Here is a 19,946-nt window from a genome sequence, read left to right as displayed (position 1 = left end):
GACTTTCTGGAAAAATTTAGCAAGAGATTTGGGGACAAGAAAATGACTTGATGTTATAGAAGAATTCAATCAGTTGAGACAGGTTGGAATAGTTTTAGAATATCAAACCAAGTTTGAAGAACTTAAATCACTAATGATCATTACCAACCCCTCTCTTTGAGAAGCATATTTTGTTTCAAGTTTTATAAGTAGCCTTAGTAAAGAATTTAGGCCAGTAGTGAAGATGTTGTAACCTGAAACAGTTAAGTAGGTAGCAAAGAAGGCAAAACTACAGGAATTGACATAAGAGGCCATATTCAAGAAGCATCTATAGGAACCAAGTTTCCCTTATTCAAATTCTCGTTCTATGGACCAATTTGCACCCAAATAACAATACTTGGAAATTTCTGTCAGATCTCCTACCTCAATTTCCTCGAGTTGCTCAGTTTCTTTGATTTTCTTGAGGAAAATTTTGAAGGGAAATATTGTGATCCGAAAAATTAGAAGATAGCAAAAAGCAGAAGTTGAAATTTTATTTTACAGTTACAACTGTTAGTAGAATCTGTTAACAATATAACCAAATAACTGTTGTAAATAATTGTTGCAAATATCAAATAACTGTTGTAAATAATTGCTCGTTCTATGGACCCATTTGCACCCGGATAACAATACTTGGGAATTTATATCGGATCTCCTAGCTCAATTTCTTTGATTTTCTTGAGGACAAAAAAATTTTGAAGGGAAATATCGTGATCCGAAGAATTAAAAGATAGCAGAAAGCAGCAATTGAAGTTTTATTTTATAGTTACAACTGTTAGTAAAATTTGTTAGCAATATAACCAAATAATTGTTGTAAATGCCAAAACTATTGTAATTAACTATTGCAAATATCAAATAACTGCTGTAAATAATTGTTGTCTTGTGGATGGTCATATATAAAGCTATGACACTTAGATCCGGGATTATCCAGAAATTAATTGAAGTTCTCTCATTTTCTCTCTATCTATTCTTTGTTTCCCTCTATTCTTCTCTCTATTTTTTCTCTCTCTCTTTCTTTATTCTTTCTCAATTGTCAATTAGAAATCCTAGACTCGAAACCTAGGGTCTTGACATTTTCTAAATTATGAGTACAATGAAGACTCATAGAGATGTGATTTCCAAAATTATATACACATCATATAACCAAGACACAAGATGCATCTATGAACACTTGGATCTTCCAAGAGAGGGAGGAATATAAAACCTAAGAGGACTGTTAACTTCATTCCCAAATGTTTTACAACACTACAAATGGACAAATGGCCAATTCATTCTTCAAATTGATCTTCATTTTTCAAGAAACCAAAAGTGAGAAGCCACAGAGTATTTGCATAAAACAGCAATCAGGTACAGGAGGCTTGTGCAGTAAAATTTGACATGAAAGAAAACTTGATACAAGTTTGCATTCTATTATTGCAGGATGCTTGTGCTGCTTTTAGTATATCAAAATAGAATAGGGTACCTAGTTGGATCAATCAGGTAATGCATGGCATTATGACATGATGGTCACACAGTTTAGAGGACCTAGAGTTCGACAAATGATATAAAGATGTAGTCAGGTTCTTTTTGCATCATGATGATTAGGAATTCAAGGATATTATTTCTACGTTGTAGAAGCCGAGTAGATTGAAGTTGTTTCCAATGTTTTTAAAACCCTTTACACACATAATTCCTTGCCTTACAAACAAAGTGACCTAGTCCTATGTAAGATAACAGATTTATTAACCTCATTTGGAGCTTTACTTTCAACCAGCTGTAATTTCTTAGGTATACTATTTCATCTCAAGTCTGAAGTGACAAAATCTTATTGGATCTGATTCAGACAAAATGCAAACAAAAAAAAAAAGGAAAAAAATTAGAAAAGAATTGGATAATTTTCTTAATTTGTTCAAATGTTAACGCATCAATATACCATGGTTTGTCAAACACAGAAATAACTCAACAAAGTTTCCAGGAACATCTGAATTTCACCTTAAAGGAAGGAAGATGTAACGGACAGCCAAGTAATGCATCAATCCCTGCAAGAGAACCCTGATTGGCCACCCTCTCAATCTGAAAAGAATTAACAGCAAATTCAGGAGAAAACAGTTTCTATGCAGATTCACCAAGTCCATGTCAAAATTGCACTTACCATGGAGAGTAAATGAAATTTAGCAGGAAGAGTTTGTATCAACGATGTTGACCTGAACGGCAAAGTCCAAAAGCTTCACTCACTACCATGGGCAGAACACAGCACAAATGTAAACAAATAATTCATGTGTTTCTTCCAAGGATCTGGGAATGGAGAATTAGAAAATGGAATCCTTAATTAAGAAATTTTGTGCTGGTTTTATTCTTAAGAGCCCTAAAGTTTAAGCAGAAAAACTTTGTTTGAATGAAAAAGGAGAAAAAAAAAGGGGGGGAGGGGGATCTGGTAAGGTGTCCCATTAACAATAAAATGCACCTTTCTCATCAACTCTTTGTACTACCATGTCACTGGAACTATAGGTACGGCACCTAATGCCGTGACACTAGATGTGGGACTTGATTTATCAGGGTTAAAACCAGTCATAATATTTTCCTTTTTCTGCTACTGAACTTATAAAGGGTGACAGAGGCAAATCTTCCTCATATGTTTTGATTCAATAGTTTTGCACAATTATTTCAAATTTCCCTACTCTTAAAAAGCAAGACAAATCACAATTTTAGATTTTCATCTCAATTTTTGACATACTAGACCTCATAAATTTAGAAATACAAAGATAATAATGAAGCATTTTTGACATGTAAAAGATTAAACATATTTGATCAATTACTTAGAGATTCATGGGGTCTTTCATTCCAGATTACAACTTACACCTAAAAAATAGTGAAAAAGACAACTTAACGTGAGCAAATTAACATAAAAGATGATCAGACAAAAAGCCCAAATCTAAAATCACAATCAAGATAGAAAAAAAATGGAAAAAATGAAAATGAAAGGTAAGTAACGAGGAAAAATTACGTGCTTATTACTTTAAGCTGAATTTTGTTAACTACTCTGGGTTAATGAAATACTGAGAACTAATTCCAAATTGTCAACTAAAAACATCCTAAGAGAAGTTAAGTCACATTACTGCATTGATGCATAAACCATTGGCAAAATGTTCAAACAAACTGGAGATATGTCACCATCCAAGTTCATCCCTAGTTCTCCTGTGTCAGAACAAAGATAGAGGAAATTTAAGTTTCTTCTCAAATTGAGAGAGAGAGAGGCATGTTACTAAAGATTTAAAATTTCTTCATTATAGGTCACCTTCTAAGCCACTGTATGAATCCTTGACAGACAACTGCCCACCTTCAACATCTGCTAAGAATGAAGATTCAAATTCACTAGCATATTTGCCAATCCTGCAAGACAAACAAGATTATTTCTATATGTAATATTTTTTTATTCTAAATGCAAAAATTTGTGTAGCTTTCATCATATAACTCACCATTCCATAACCGCTGGGTGAAAAGTTCTGCAACTCAATATGGAACTGAGCTCATCAGAAAACATGATTGATGACAAGGGCAACTTCTTGCAAGCCTCCATACATGTTTTCAAAAGATCGACAGCCTCCTCAAAAACTGGCTTCTGTAGAGAATATTCCAAATCTCTGAATGCAAATGCTAGAAACCAGAAATGTCATGCATTGTGACATGAAAAAGCAGCAGGAAGTTTAATGTTGGATATTGGGTCATGAACCCAAGTCTGGGTGGGTGCGTAATGAGCAAGCCAGACTGGTTAGAGAAGATCTGTTTTTTTGTGGCAGCTGTCCTTGTCTACTTTTTGCCTTTTTGGCATGACAATACCCTAGTCTATAATCCATAAAATCTTCTTTTTGGAAAATAACTTATTTCATATGCAAGCATAAGAGGCTTTAGAAAGCATATATTTTCATCATCTGCATCCTCTCTTTATACATTTGAAAACATTAATAGTTTTTATAAGGTGAAAAGTGAGGGTGTTTCTCTCTTCACATAGAATCCTCCATTGCAAGTGAATGATTACAGATGGAAGTGATTGCATGAAAAGCACAGGAGCATGAAGAATATTATTGTTCATCGACTCTTGGCAAAGCAATTGAAATACAAGGTTTAAATCAAAGAACACTTTTATCTACCCTAAGCAAAGATGGGATAAATAATCCCATAAAAAAATTTAATTCCAAGTTATGGCTTGTAAAATTCTGATTTTGAATGATAGGGGTATTTTTTGACATTTTGATCCATGAGGGGAATTTTGGTAATTTTGACTTCAAACTTTTGGAACAGGGGAAAGTGACTAAAAAATTTATTTTGGGGTCTAATCATCCAAAAAATTTAGGTAATTTGGGCTAAAAGATGAATTTGAGGAAAAAATGAGAAGATAGCCCAAAAATCAAAATTAAATATTAAAGAAGTAGATAATTGCTGAAAATGATGGGAAAATTTCATAAAGGGTTTTGATGTGGAAATTAACGAAATATGAAAATTTTCAAATATTCGAATTTTCAAAAAATTGGAGAAAGTGCCCAAAAAATGACAATTAACGTTTAAAATTGAGGAAAGATTCTGGAAAATTCCAGAAAAAATATATTAGGGCAGAGAGCCATTTGAGAGCTAATTATATGCTGAGAATATCTTTGGGATATCAGAGAAACTTCAGAAAAAAGATCCTTCATTGAAAAATAAAGTAAATAAGCTAGAGATGTTCAAAACTATGGCATTTGATGCAGAAGTAAAAAAACAAAGTTCCTACCAGTCAAGATGACATTAGAATTTGGGATTCAGTGAAACTTTCTTACCTGGGACAAGGAGCAGGATGCATTACTTGCATCCCCAAGATAGGAAACTATCTTCAGAGTTCCAATCAGACCCATCTTTTTATACTTTAGATCTGCATTACTAATCTGCCAAATAGGAAGGGTGTTATAAAACAAGCAAATTTACCATTACAAAAGCATATCTGGTGAAGTGGAATCCTGATAAAGAAAGTTGCAGAGAAAGCTCCCAAGTAACCAAATCTCCACTTCACCTGCTTTCTTACAATCATCAAGAGTTCATTTGCAGCAGAAGATCCTAATGAGTCTGAAGTAGACCATGCAGACAGTGCCAGAAGGCTAAAAACTTCATAGACCTGCACTATGATAAAGGCAGGTGAAAGAGCAGGTAGAACTGATTGAATTATAACAGTAGCATTGAAAGAAAGTAACAGTAACCTTGTGAAGATTTTCAACACTAAATCCTTCCAGGTAATCCAAGATACCTGAAGAACAAAGATTGGAACTTGTCAAGAAAAATTTAAGGCTGTAAATCTATTAAATGACGGTGAAAATATATATTGATGGAAACATTACCGTTTATGTGGGAAGAAAGTGGACTCAATTCCTGCGGATACTTGGAGGCAAGCAGAATCATTGCATCCAAGGCAGAACTCACTTCAAAATTAATGCCAGAACCCACATGTGCAACTAACGCACCCAGAACCTGAATAATAAGCCTGCATGAGTGTTCCAGAACAGCAAGTTCTTATCCCCCCCCTCCCCCCTCCAAAAAAAAATAATAATAATAATAATAATAATAATTAATTAATAGGCTGAATAGGTAGGAAAAAAAGTTATTGCTAGAGCTTACTTCTTGTCTTGAATAAGTGTCAACAAACTCTTGAAACAGAGATCTAAAGATGTGAATGCCAAACTCCCTTGCTTTTAGTTCTTTATATCCCAGCAAGCACTCAGACAATGAAAGAAATGAGGGAAAGTAGTCCTAAATCAGATGGATCAACACATAATGAGCTTTAAAAGAAATCACTTCAATGCATGTCATCATTTTGCAAACATGAACTGATTTGATACCTGTACTAGTTCCTTGTTCCCCTGAATGCACTGATCAAACAAAACATCCTGAATACAACCTTCAATAATTTTCCTTTTGAAAATCTTTTCAACACTCTTTTGCAAAGAGCCCCCATTCATGTATATGAGCAGAAGCAACCAGATATCAATGACCTTGTGATCCCTAGCCCTTTGGAGGCATTTCAATTCTTTCAATATCTCCTGGCATAGTATCTAGAGACAGAGGCATCTTCAATAAGCATATTTTGTTTGAAAAACCTAATTAATTGAAGAAACAGATTAGATCATATGCAAAACATACATTTTTAAACTGAAGACTAGATCTCAGGGCATCAAGAACTGAAGACTCTGCATTATCCGCTGAAGATTTTCCTTTCAGCTTATTGTTCTGTATTAATCGAGTACTACTGGATAACCCAAAAAATTTTAACTGCTCCCTAATCTGTGAGATTATTCTTCGAGCATTTGCTGCTGTTGCAGAAAGCAGTAAGAATCTAAGCAGATATGGCATGTGTTCTGCATCAATTGTTCGTATGCAGGATAATGCTATTGTAATCACCTTCAAAATAAATAGTCATGGTTGATGAATAAATGGAATCTAAATCACATATATATATGACACTGGAATAAGAGCAATATCCTGAGGTATATGTATGGAGGAAAGAAACCTGGTCTTGCAAATGATCATCCAAGTTGAGGTTGGAGAAAGAGTCAAGCACCGGGACAATGATGGTGGAGTCTTCTTGAAGCATTTGAGTGAGTGAATCAACTACTGCTTGATTGTTTTGATCACCAATCATCTCAGGTAATGATCCAATTATCTCTTTCTTCAAGGGAAGGGGACAAATGGAGAGGACTTGCAACAACTTGTCGGTGAATGCATAAGAATCAACTAGGAAGTCAAGCCACCTGAACTGATTCAGAATTAGCCTTGCCACATCATCGTCAAGTGAAGCCGAATACAATCCACTTGTGTTGTGGGCATTATCCCCGTGATCGAAGTACTCGGGAAGCTTCTCGAGCAACACGATTTGAAGGTCTAATTGGATGGAAGGTACCAGTAACAGAACTCGAACTAGGCTTTCTTTCCTTACCAACGAACCAGAGCAGTCAAAATTTGAAGAGACCAAAACCCTAACAAGTACAAATGTTAGTACATCTCTTCTAAAGCCAACGGCCACGATCTCACAACAATAAGATAATTCACTAACCATAGACTTTGCACAGAGACAATTACAAACCCTAAAAGTAGTTTTCCATGCAAATAACAACAATTAGTGGATTATTCCATTGTTACGGGATCAGCTAGTCAGAGACTAAGACTGACCTGCGGAGATTGATAGGGCTTTCGATGTAAGACGAGTAGCCGGAAAGGAAGACGGAGCGGAGAGAGGGGTCATCGGAGAAGAGGCGGTGGAGGTGGTGGCGGAGCTTGTGGATGTCGGACGGGAGACGGAGCGGCGCCGACGACGTCAGAGTGCAGCCGGCATCTGTTAGCACTGACACCATCTTCTCGATGGGAGAAGGAGGAGGGACGGCGTCAATTGCTGATACATGAGATTCCGATGCTCCGTCGCCATCGCTGGCGCCGCCGAATCGCAGTCGCTGGTGGTTGGTGGGGATTTTGGGGGGTTGGGCCAAGGCATTGGAGGAAGTCGAAGGCCTCCTCTTGCGTTGATTATTGAGGAGCACCATTCTCTCTCTCTCTCTCTCTCTCTCTCTCTCTCGCTACTGTGTTTTCTTCCCCCCAACCGATGCATCAACAACTTCTAGCGAAGAGCGGCAATGGCGCCAAATTTTTATTTTTTTGATTTTTTTTAAGATATCGGGCCCATAGCATATGGGCTGGGCAGGGCTGCGCAGACCACTTTCGTCACAGCACGGCCCATACAGTGTTGGCCTACACAGCTTATTTAATACCTATACTAATTCTCTATTCAACATAATTTTTTCTCTAAATATACTTTTGGCAATTTAACAATTTGATTAAGTTTATTTAATACGACTTAACCTTCTAATATACTTTATTAATTTTAATAGCAAAGATGGCTTTTTGCTGTCAATTCTCTCTGATAATATTAATTTTGTTATTGCTCTGCTAAGAACCATTTTTTTGTTTCAAAAAATAATATCATTTGTATAAAATTTCAAAATACTATTAACATCATCTAATTATTGGGCAATCAAGTTTTAATATTTGATTAAGATTAATTGAGACTAGAGATGGCAAACGGGCCGGGCCAAATCGGCCCGCTTAAAAATTTGGCTAGCAGATTGCTAGCCCTAGCCCTGTCCTACACGGGCCCGCGGGCCAAACGGGCGAGACAGAGGGCGAGGGCGAGGGCGAGGGGCGCGGGCGAGACAGAGGGGCGCGGGCGAAGGCGAGAGACAAGGGCGAGGGCGAGGGCAACAGAGGGCAAGGCAGAGGGTGAGGGCGTGGGCGAGAGGCGAGGCTGAGGGGGGGTGTTTTGTGGCCGATTAGCGAGTCATCCCGGCCCGCCACCATTTGGCCCGCCGGGTCGGGCCAAATCGGCCCGGCCTTAAATGGACCAGCAAAATGCTGGCCCTAGCCTGGTCCCGGACTGAGCCCATTTTGCCATCTCTAATTGAGACCATAGTGAAATAATATATCAATTATAATTATTCTATATAATTATTCCTATTTTACAGAAAAAAATAGTTTTACAATTCAAATTCATAACTTTTTAATTATTAAAAATAAAAAAAAGAAACACCCTATTAAAGGTACGTCCTAGCAACATATATGACCACCACTAATGGGTGTCTTAAAGTAACAATAACCTTCCCACTTTCGTGTCAAACGTGACACCATTACACCATTTTATTTGTCAATCTACCCATTTTAGCCAATGAAGTTGAACAATCTCAAATTCACTACCTAGATCAAGAAAACTCTACTCTTAAACGGACTGAAGCTCCAAGATTTTTCTTCCAGAGATCGAACCCATATGTTCCAAGCAACCACGCTGCGGCCAGCAGGTTCAGAACATTGGAAATGCCTCCTGACAATTCCACCTAGAGAGGGGAAGAAGAAGAAGAAGAAGAAACAGAGGAGGAAGAAGACAGCTAATCCAGTTTCAGTACGATGCTAGAAAGGCAATACTGTAACTGTTTAAAGCTATCAAAATGCAGATGACCTATATATCACCATAAACAGTACCTTCAGATGATTTAATTACCCCATCCTCAGGAGCTGCCTTTGCCGCAATGAACATTGTTTGCAGATCTGTTGAACCACCTAATCATTGCTGAAAACAAAACAAAAAGTTGGCTGAAGGAAGGAACCCACTAAGCAGAACAAATGGATCCATTTCCAGTAATGGCACAATCGGAGAAGTGCATTCAGGTTGAGGAAATAAGAGCTTCAATAAAAAGGGCGGGCAAAAACAACCATACCCAGACAAAATTCAAGTGCCAAGCTGAATGGCCTCAGCCCCAGCTGTTTGTTCATTTGAGCCTAGACCAGGAAATTGACCAATATCATGTCCTTCGAGTGGTTGAAAGGCATTATCTAAACCAACAGTGAACTCTTCTGGACGAACTCCACCGCTTTGGAAGTAATCTGCAATCTGTAGTGCAAGACCATTTGTTGGTTTTATATCACAAACTTGGATCCCCACATAATATGGAAGAGGGAAAAAAATAAAAGAAAATGCTATAGTGACAGAGATGCACCATAAATCTATACAGTCTAGCTTAAGTATCCGGGTGTTCATATTAATGGATAAACAAAGCAAATCATAAGAGAGAAAAGAAAGAATAAAAAGGACTTGCATGATTAGCAAGAGATATGCCACTTAAGGCTGCTGCCTCTAGACTTGAACCCAGTAGCCAATCACCACATATGCCAGCCCTTCCATGAGGATCAAAGATGGAAGGAATGCGCGGGGTATTAGTGGGAAGACCAGCACCCCTGCAGAATTTAGGCAATGCGAAACTTACAACACAGATTGGAAGAAATCTAAAATATACCGAAAACAGAAAACAGTTATAAGAGAAAGTTAACAAGAAGAGGTCATCAATATATATATATATATATATCTCTTAATAATTCTGACACAATATTACTCAAGAGTACCATTTCCTTGCAATAGAACAAGCAACACTATGTCCAAAGTAAAAGGCACCTTCCAGAAGTATGCCTAATTTCTCTAATATGGTAAGAGAGTTTAACAGCATGGTAATTATAATTACTCAACATGTTAACCACTAATTTTGATCAAGCTCCCTCCCTGCTGCATGGGCTCAGCTGGCTCCCCCACTTCCCCCCCACCCCAATGATCAACTGCCCCTTCCTGTCCAATGAAGTCTCCCTCAGACAAACTCCCCATTCTTCTTCTACATATCTTGGTGTCGAATCCCAGATCCCATCTGGGAGTAGTAATCTGGTGTGTCGGCAGTTGAGAGAAAAAGAAGGAAGAAAGAAGAGAGAGGAAGAGGAAGAGGAAGAAGAAGAAGAAGAATGACCAACAGCCTAAGCTTATGTAGGCTTATGGGTTCAGACTGAAAACGAAAAAGAAAAAAGAACAAAAAAGTTAAAATTCTAAATTAAGGGCATCATTGTCAATACCAATTGTATAAGCCTCACATAAATAAAATTTATATCAAACACTACATTTAAATTTTATTTTCAAAATTTTAGGAAAGAACAAAATTATCAAACAACATATTTGGTCTTCATTTTTGTAAACTGAAAAAAAAAATAGAAGATAGAAAATTATAAGCTCTGTCAAATTGCTCCTCAGCCTTCACACCATCATAACAACATTTTGACAGGAAAAACTTGGAAAATAATAGCCTGAAACTGTTCATGCAGTCCATGGAACCAAAAATTGCTTGAACCCAAGAAATCACTATTGCCAGATTTATAACCCCATCAAACAGCACCCTGTTCTCACAGACAAGATATCTTCATTGTAGTTTGATTCCAAAATGGTAGTAGCAAAACTTCAAAGACTTTAGTAGGAAGAAAATAAGTCCACGGAGACCATATCAGAAAAGTTTCGTTTGTAACTGATACCTATTCACTCCCAACCACAAATAGAAAACAGATTCACATGAATCCTGTATTCCCTACTGTCACCCCACCTATCTGGTGTACCTAAGAAGGTCTCATACCATAATTGAAGTCGAGTATAAAAGGGTCTCTTCAGTGAGTTTTTTGATAATCCCAGTGCTTCCTCTATGCCCTTAAACATTGCTTCCTTCACCTTCTCCGCTGTGGCAGCTGGAATATTTTCCTGGCAATGCAAAAATGTATCATTTCTGAGAATCTAGAAAGAACCTCAAAACACAAACAAGCTAACTAATTCTAGGATTTAGATGTTCGAACAAAATTGTTAATAATTATTGCTTCCAACGCAAACAGGGAAGGTTTCCCTCCCTGCTGACCAGTGTTAAGTAATGTCATTTTGTTAAGGCAGCCATGTCCATTTGACTAGAGCATCAGCTCAAAAAAAGAACCCAATTATTTTAATCAGTATTATTGGTTTGCACAAGTATTTTGTGTCCTGGTGTGTGTGTGGTGCATTGGCATGTTCATATGGTTGGCCAGAGCATCAGCTGTTGACCTAAAATACCCACTTACTTTAATTGGTAATGCTGCTTTAGTCCAAGAATTATGTGTATGTACATGCAAATATGCAGTATGCTTATATGGTTGGTCAAAGAGAAACTCAGCTATAACTGACCTGTGGAACCTTGTTCCTTCTTCCAAAAGCAGCTGTGCTGAAGAAGGTCCAACAGTGAGGAGAGTTTGGGGGGCATGATAGTTTCTTTGTGTTGTTTGCCATCCAAGAGAGAGAATCAACTCCTTTTACAAAAGCTCCTTCAAAAGTAACTGAATTAGGAGGGATTGGAAGAGGATCCTCAAATGCAGCAAGAAGAGCCCATATAGAACTCAGTTCAAGCTTCTGCAGAGAATTGAAAAGGAGAGAAGAAGATCATGAAGCAAACAACAATAGTGGAATCTTGTATTTGTGCCTTATTTGGTGGGACCCTTCATGCCTCCACCAATAATGACCAAAAGTAGAATAAGCTCAAGGCTAAAAACATGCAAAGAATCAAAATCTGTTCAGATATGAGCAGCTTCTGATATATAAGGCAGGACTCGCAACCTGCAACCATTTGCATTTCATATACAATTCCTGCATCGAGCTTTGAAGTAGGCATGCTGCGTGCATTTTGAACTACTTAAACATTATTTTCACCATCAAATTCCCAAAGTTGCAACAGCTCATACTACGTCATAGGGTAACATAAAATGTTATACTTAAATGGCATGCAGGATGGCCACTTCAAAGCAGGTTGAGAGAAAAGAGGGAGGAGAAATAAGGGGAACCCCAGGCAGGTTGCACCCTGGTTTTACCCAAGGTACAGAATAAAGCAATATGCTTGAATGCATGAATTGGGCTTCGAATAAGAGTTATGGCTTGAAAGCATACCCTAGACATGTGATGTTGCTGGAAGTCACTAAAAACACAATAGCATTGGGAAATAACAATAACTTGTAAACTGAACATTAGGGAAAAATAAGGACAGTAACCTTGAAGTGGAAGCAAGATTTAGCAAAATTACAAGGGAACAACAAAGATTCAGATACTCATTTGAGATTAGAGTTATGAACTTAGAGGTATCAAGGATTCCCAGGTGGACATAGATGCATTCATAGGTCCAGTTTATGGTTGTTATTGTACAGGCTCTACAGGGTTTGTCCCCTTTTGGTGTTTCTGTTCTAGTGATAATAAATAAATAAAAAAAGAAGAAAATCCATTGCTAGTATTTGTTTAGTATTGGGATGTCCATATGATTTATTCTTTTTTCAATACCAAAATCAACCCAACCAATATGGGCCCACATGCTTCTTTACATTAACTCCAAGATTATATGCACATATACTTTGAGGTAAGAACAGTATGCCATAGATATTAATGCAGCTGGGCATATTTTCAAATTTTGTTTAAATGGTAAAAGTAGTGACAGCCCAAGAAGCAGCAACATGGATATGAAGAACAAAATGGATAAGGGGTATGTCAATTTCAAAAAACAAGATTATGGAAATGATAGCCGTATGGAAAAGGAATAACATTTTTTTATATTTTCTATTAATAGTGTTTATGTGGTTGTGCTTCTATGTTGTACAGATAGATTTCACAATATCAATTATGTGAAGGAAAACAACCATATATCTTAATTCACTGGCATCACATGGAACTTTTCCATATAAAGATGGTGCTAGAACTTAATCTCATTATTCCCTCACTAGAGGGTTGCATTAGAAAGGGCGTCCAACATAAATTTTTGCCACATTGTTATTCTGCATGGATTTGTATTGTCAATGTGACTTTTAAAAGTCAATTGACATTATAAATGCTAAGGCTAACATGGTTAGGATAACGTGTAGTTGATGATGACGATGATGATATTAATGGTGTTTGCAAACATAAAAACCAACAAGCATAGAAAGAATATTAAAAAATGACATGAATACAATATGAATATCATTGTGTTATTTGCCCTGAATTGGATTATTAGGATTACAGATTGGATACTTGGATTTGGTATTAGAAAATCTTTAGGGAGAACCTTTGTCAGGATAGTATAGGTTAATGACAGTAGATGTTAGCTTTGATTCACCTCAATCTGGCCCAGTTAGTAGGGGTACTGCTAACCCCATGCTTCAACCGACACACATGAACCCATTATGTACTTTTGCTCAGCCAATGACAGAGTAGTATACATTGGCATGGCTAACGATGGATTCATTCTATTTAGTGCAACTCGATGAAACAGAAAGTCATGGTTCCATGTTAGTATATTTTACAAGAATTTTCTTTAAAACAAAAAAAAAATGTTATTAAGAAGAAAATTAAGTTTTTCATGCACGTTTTTCAGAAAAAAAAAAGAAGAAAATAAATCTTACATAAAAACTTGTGTTTGCTTGTCCCCATTTTGTACTGAAATATGTTGTGTATATCCCAGAGTTTTTGACTCACTCGATATTTATATATGTCTATTTCAGATTATAGGTTAGTTTCAGAACTGATAAACTCAGTCTTTTGAGGCATTCAGAGAATTCAGTTATATTTCTTTGGTAAACACTACATTCCTTCTTGTGTGCAACAGTTAAAAGTTATTTCATTTATGTTTAGACATTCTTAGAGCCTGTTTGATTGCACTTTCATTTTCAGTTTTTTGTTTTCATTTTCAAAATTTTGTAAACAAAAACAGAAAATTATATATGATTACCTAATTTTGTCTTCAAAAGTTCTAAAAAAAATTCAAAATTTTGACACATAGAAAACTTGCTTTCATTTTTTGTTTTTGTTTACTTTTCAATTTTATTCAATGTTTCACTCACATTGATGCTCAACAACCACTACCAGTTTGCTCCTCACTAAAGATGCCAAGCGAGTTGGCTTAGCTTAACTCAAACCAATTCATAGCTTGAAGGGTCAGGCCAATTCAACAGCCGGTGGGCATCGACTACAAGCTCGTTTTATTTAATTATTTTTAAACTATGATATATGAACTTTAAAACAACTTTCACCTTAAAATTAAAATCAAGATATGTTGTATATTTGAATAAATTTATTTTTTTAGCCACATAATGGTTACAAAATGGCTGTAAACTAGTCTAGTTCTAACTTTTAAGGCAGTTACTATCAAAATTAATAGTGTTAATCTCATAGAATTGGAGTTTCTTGTGATCGGGCCAGGGAAATCGTGTCTAGTTGGACCCATTTGACATCTTTACTCCTCACCCATAGACCAACATTCAGCTATTATCTATTATTCAAGTTATTGCTCACCCTTAAACTGATCTTTTTTTGCACCAAACAACATGTTCAGCTTTTATTTTTTAAGCTTTTGAAAACTAACAATATTATCAAACAATCTGCTCAGTTTTCATTTTTTTAACAGAAAATGAAAACTGAACATAAAAAACAGAAAACAAAAACTAAAAATGGAAGCTAAAAATTCACAACTCCATCAAACGGGCCCTTAGCAATTATCTCCATCAATTACAGGCAGGGTTATTCAATATGTTGACCTGTTTTAATTAAATAAATATGATATTTTTTATGTATTGTCTCAGTCTATTGTTATTGATGAAAATTGTGATTATCTGTGATTGCATATATGGTACATACAGAGGCTTCCTTGACCCTACTGAGCCAATCGTTTATAAAGGGTTCAGCACCAATCATGTCCCCCTCTTTCAGGACATGACATATATCTTCAATTTGAGCATATTTCGATAGTTTTTAAGCCCTCAATCAGCAGAGAAAACTAAAACAAACTAATCATAAAAGAAAAATGAGAACAGGAAGATATATAATTCACAATCTGATTACATAAACCATAATTGCTAATTGCAAGACAGTTACAAAACCTAGATGCTCATTTTGAATCCCGATAAATAATTCTCCTACCACCTAAAGTAAATTTTTGTTAAGCAAACAACAAAGAAAATTATGAAGGGTAACACATGATTGATTATAAACTCATAGCGAAAAGTAAAAGGTTCTGGAATTACCTTCATTTGTCTTGCAATAAGTGGTAAGCCTGATGAAGCAAGCAACCTATTTGCACATTTTCCTGGCAGTCATCCAGAGTAAAAGGACTGAGTGCTAAATAACTATCAATCTGGGTCAAGAACACAACACAAATAATATCTTTTTTTTATAAGCATACATAAGTGTAAGTTATTACATAACTGAATGAGAAGCAGTTGAAATGTTTCTGAGAAGTAAAGTCCATGATTTTCATGTTCCCATCTCAAAAGTGTTGTTCAGACCACCCAAGTTTAAGCAATTTCAGAGAAAGTTGGATGTGGGCATCTTTGACTCCAGCATCTGTGCGAGTTAATTGCTCACAAGATTAAAAGAAAATGAAGTTTTTCCATTGTTGCAATCAGCTTTAACCCTCAACTAAGTGAATTCACTAAGCCTCCATTATTTCTCCTAATTTAAGGCTATAAATCACCAAATACTCCCAAATGGGTGTTATATCCAAATCCAACAGATACTGGAAACATACTCATGTAAACATCAACATGCATGTCAAACACACAATGCAGCAATTCCATTAGTCCTAACTAATCAGAGACATCACATGACATGTGCCATGCCTATTGATTTAGCTGGCAGAGAGCTAAATATTGTCTTTGGATTACTGAGGAGTTGTAAGGAACATCTCTTGAAAGTTGAAATTACGGTTCAGAAATATAAGAAACCCTTAAAGCTTATTCTTTGAAAGAGTCCATCATGAAAGGCTCTTAACTTGGGCCACTAATTAGTTTTTGCGCCTATCATGAAAGGCTCTGTTGTTCTCTAGCCTCATAGTAGTTAGTTATTCAATGGAGCTTCCCTAGAGGTCCGTTTACGCAACCCTTGGCTATTGGAGCCTGGACATTCCACCAAATCAGTGAAGGTTTAAAAGGAATCAAAGGTTTGACTCCAACTCTTGGGACCTAAAGAGAGTATGCATTTGTTTTGTACTAAGGGCATATACTTTATGAGATTGGTAAGAAAACTTTTTGCTTGCATGCCTAGTTAACTTAAGAAGTTAATTACTTATGTTTACTGTTTCTGATACATACATCATATGAATAAATATAGAATGCTGCCTATTGCTCTCTTGAGATCCTCGTGATAATCACATGCTCTTGATAACATTAAGAAAACAACAGAATAATAACAACCAAATAAATCAACTAAAAGTCTAAAGCTTTAAATCATGATGACATAATATTTTTGAGTGGGAAAGACGAACCATTATGTGCAATGACAAGGGCATCAAACTGCCCACGAGGCTTTCTATTCTCACTCAAGTGCCACATCCCATTAAATGGATCTATTTTACTTATCCAGCAAGGCTGCACTACATTAACCATACATGTCTGCACCAGATATTAAATTCTGTTAATGTAAGAGTGGAACAGGATTATCATATAGATTAGAAGCAAATGAAATAGGAGCTAAGCTTCACCAACCTTAATTAATTAAACGACATGAAAATATAGCTATCAGAAAACATAATAAATTCTCTTTTCCATAATTATATTACTACTATGATTATCCACCAGCCTTGATGTATTGATAGTACAAATCCTAAGCTAAACTCTGTTAGGAATGAGCTTGTATAAGGGATTCCCCAGTGCACAAGGACAAGGCCAGGCATTTTGTGTAATTTTTTTTATTTTAAACAGGTCAAATGGGACATGCCGTGCCAAATTGACTGGCAGGCTGTGAGCCACACACCACCAAGCTTGGAACGGCCTGCTTGCTACAGTACTGGGTTGTGTCGGGCTAGGCTACTAGATGGGCAGGGCAGAGCTGGACAGCCCGGCACGTTTGACACCTCTACTGGGATCCTTTTTCTCATCAGGTCGAAAGATATCAACATCACGGCAATTTCTGAAGAAGATCCATGTCTTATCCTAGATAGTTTGAGTTATGTTATTACTTTATCTCTCTGAAGTAGAGTTCCACTCAGCCAGGGAGAATGATGGAGATCAAGAATTCAAATTAGTTTAAAATTTTTATAATTCTAGTTGTGTTGGCATTTGATTTGTTTAGGAACTTTAGAGGATTAAGATTCTTCAATTTTATCAAGATGTATTTTAGTTTTATTAGGATTTTTACTAGATTAAGTGGTACTAGGCCACCGAAATACATAGGGTTAGTTTTAAAAAAGGTCTGGTTGTTTTAAGAGTTTTATCAAGCCTATAAATAGGACTTGTTGATATAAATCAAATTTATAGTTTTTTGAGAATGGATAGAAGTTGAACATTTGGAAGAGCTGAAGATCTCTCCTTCTCCCCCTCCCCATCCTCTTCTTCTTTTTTGCCCCTTGTTTTCTTCCTTCTCTCTTCTCTTCCATTTTTCTTTCCAGTGCTGCTACTACTGCAGATCCGTCATCTGCATATTCTCCACTCATTCTAATCTCCTTCTACTGTTGATTATTCTTCTCTTCTTTTCATTCCTCAATTCCACATCAATTTGGAAGCCAATTTTTTTTTTTTTTTTAGTAAACTAGCCCTATAATAAACAACAATATCATATTCAAGAGCTCAATACAATTCCATTGTCATGAAGCTAGCAGCATACAAACAAGAATTTTCAAATGGTATAGATGAGGATTAAAGAATAAAGAAATCCAAAAATACCCAGAATCCTCCAACTCTTTCATGAAGAAATGGATACTGGCTTTTGTTTAATAAGTCTTACAGTTACTATGGCTTGGTCTGCATGTGTGATGAACACAAAAACATCTAGATAAAAAGGAGCATATAAAAAAGGAAGAGATAAATTACCTGAGATAGAATTGAATCCGCAAGTGGGCGCATCCCATTAACACCTACATACCTTGGAGGGGAAGAAGGAAGTGGTACAAATTGACCACCCTACTTCAAGCTCTCCAATTGTACCCCTCCATTCTCGAACCAGGCCTTTCTCAGACCATCCATCCACCAACTTAGCAAATCCAGGATCACTGACAGTAAAGAACTGAGCTGCATGGTCAAATATCAGAGGCTGTGGATCAATTTTTCTAGTTCCCATTCTTCCTCCTAAGCCATGAAGCCCCTAAAATTGCTAATAAGAGTCAGAAATCTCATATACATACTGTCACACTTTGCAGAACTGAAAATCTCCAGTTCTATTATAAAATATTGGGCAACAGGGGAACTAAGAAGGGTGCTACAAGCATTTGTGAAGTTTTTACCTTCAAATATAACAAGAAAAAATAAACAAATTGGCCTTGCCCTCTTATTTGGACTTTCCATGGGAAACATAAGATGACAAGAGAATTAAAACTGAAGAAAATAATTTGGGCGTAAACTTGTTTGAGTAAAGAGGACAGTTGGATTCAATTGCATGCAATGGAAAGGGAAATTGGATTAGAATTTAGTAGGAAAAGGGAGAAGAGAAGGAACCGTGTCGAACACCGTAGAGCGGATCCCTCGGCCGTCCAAAGTGAGAGCACAAAGAAGACCCGACATCCCGCCGCCGATTATGGCGACGTGGGGATCGCCGGAAAGTGGACCGCTGAACATTACCTGCTCCTGGACGAAGCTCTTCTTCAGAATGGACCGCCTCGAGGTACCATACCCTGGTTTCTTGCGGGTGGGTTTGTTTTGGGCCCTGCAAATGGCGATGAGGAAATTGGGTTTCGAGCGTCTTGGAGAAGGGAAGACGTTGATGGGTTGAAGAACGAGAGGCGAAGCAATCAGGCCACTGGTTCTGCCCGTCATTCTCTGCGCGGGAATGGGGTCTCCTTGCGACCGATTGGGTTGCACCGTTCAGATGTCACGAGGGAGAGGGTAAGGTTGTAAGGATTGAATTTTTATTGGGAACTTCAGCAATTTCGTAACACAGAGGGGTGTGCGACTTAAATTAATAAAGTTTATTGCATTTACTGTAGAATAAATTATATAGAGGTGGATTACCGCTCTTGCACGGTCTCCGGCCACTTATGTCCTTGATTTCGGTAGAAAAAGTAAATTATAGATAGAGATTTTACTTCACTACACAAGCTAAAAATTCTAATAAATTATGTAGATGCCTTGCACTTAAGGTCATATTAGTCATGTGTAATTTATTTTTATGTGATTTTGATTGTATCAAAAGATTAATTTATTTTTTTACATTTTTAATTGTATCAAAAGATCATATTATATTTCTTAAATGTTGCAATCAATTATTATTATATAAAATTTTGTACAACATTCTAGATATAAAATACAAAATTTTATACACAGTAACACAGATTTTCAAAATTATATATACAAAATTTTGTATATCAACAAAATATAAAATTTTATATTAGTCAACTATCAGTTCACAAAATTTTATATAGATGATAATTGATTGCCACATTTAAAAAGTATAATAAATTTTTTTGATCCAATAAAAAACACAGAGATAAATTGCATGTAACTCGCAAAAGAATTTCATATAATTTAACTTTTATTATGTGATGGTTACGTAAAATATTTAGAGTATGTTTGATTGTATTACTTAGAATGGTAATAATTACCTAAAAAATAAAAACCACTTACAT

At 36.4% G+C, this 19,946-nt stretch overlaps 2 protein-coding genes across 12 annotated transcripts in view; both read right to left on the bottom strand.

The window, feature by feature from the left end:
* LOC127802435 (uncharacterized) overlaps positions 1–7,633 on the bottom strand; it is a 42,854-nt gene extending 35,221 nt beyond the window's left edge. For all 11 annotated transcript variants that reach the window (XR_008023277.1, XR_008023278.1, XR_008023279.1 and 8 more), the window contains exons 1-14: positions 7,186–7,633; positions 6,527–6,992; positions 6,160–6,417; positions 5,859–6,071; positions 5,638–5,769; positions 5,361–5,490; positions 5,223–5,269; positions 5,039–5,140; positions 4,809–4,913; positions 3,474–3,616; positions 3,293–3,387; positions 3,114–3,192; positions 2,150–2,201; positions 1,990–2,070 (exon numbers count right to left, since the gene is read on the bottom strand). Coding sequence is in view for 2 of the 11 variants with exons in the window: in XM_052338245.1 (XP_052194205.1) it covers positions 1,990–2,070; positions 2,150–2,201; positions 3,114–3,192; positions 3,293–3,387; positions 3,474–3,616; positions 4,809–4,913; positions 5,039–5,140; positions 5,223–5,269; positions 5,361–5,490; positions 5,638–5,769; positions 5,859–6,071; positions 6,160–6,417; positions 6,527–6,992; positions 7,186–7,553 (2,271 nt within the window). In the remaining 9 variants the exon portion in view is untranslated. The remainder of the gene's footprint in view (positions 1–1,989; positions 2,071–2,149; positions 2,202–3,113; positions 3,193–3,292; positions 3,388–3,473; positions 3,617–4,808; positions 4,914–5,038; positions 5,141–5,222; positions 5,270–5,360; positions 5,491–5,637; positions 5,770–5,858; positions 6,072–6,159; positions 6,418–6,526; positions 6,993–7,185) is intronic.
* A 904-nt stretch (positions 7,634–8,537) lies between these two features.
* LOC127802796 (uncharacterized) lies at positions 8,538–19,247 on the bottom strand. Its single transcript, XM_052338821.1, is given in 11 exon segments — positions 8,538–8,894; positions 9,040–9,127; positions 9,276–9,448; positions 9,654–9,792; positions 10,998–11,119; positions 11,570–11,791; positions 15,418–15,479; positions 16,656–16,782; positions 18,199–18,288; positions 18,290–18,469; positions 18,820–19,247. Coding segments are annotated over 9 exon segments (1,422 nt in total). The 5' UTR covers positions 19,138–19,247; the 3' UTR covers positions 8,538–8,894; positions 9,040–9,127; positions 9,276–9,286.
* Between the last annotated feature and the right edge of the window lie 699 nt (positions 19,248–19,946).

The sequence above is a fragment of the Diospyros lotus genome, chromosome 5, assembly GCF_014633365.1.
Source record: "Diospyros lotus cultivar Yz01 chromosome 5, ASM1463336v1, whole genome shotgun sequence".
In the NCBI taxonomy this organism is placed as follows: Eukaryota; Viridiplantae; Streptophyta; class Magnoliopsida; order Ericales; family Ebenaceae; genus Diospyros; species Diospyros lotus.
The sequence above is the reverse complement of the archived record's forward strand: the minus strand, read 5'-3'. Positions and strand labels throughout refer to the sequence as shown.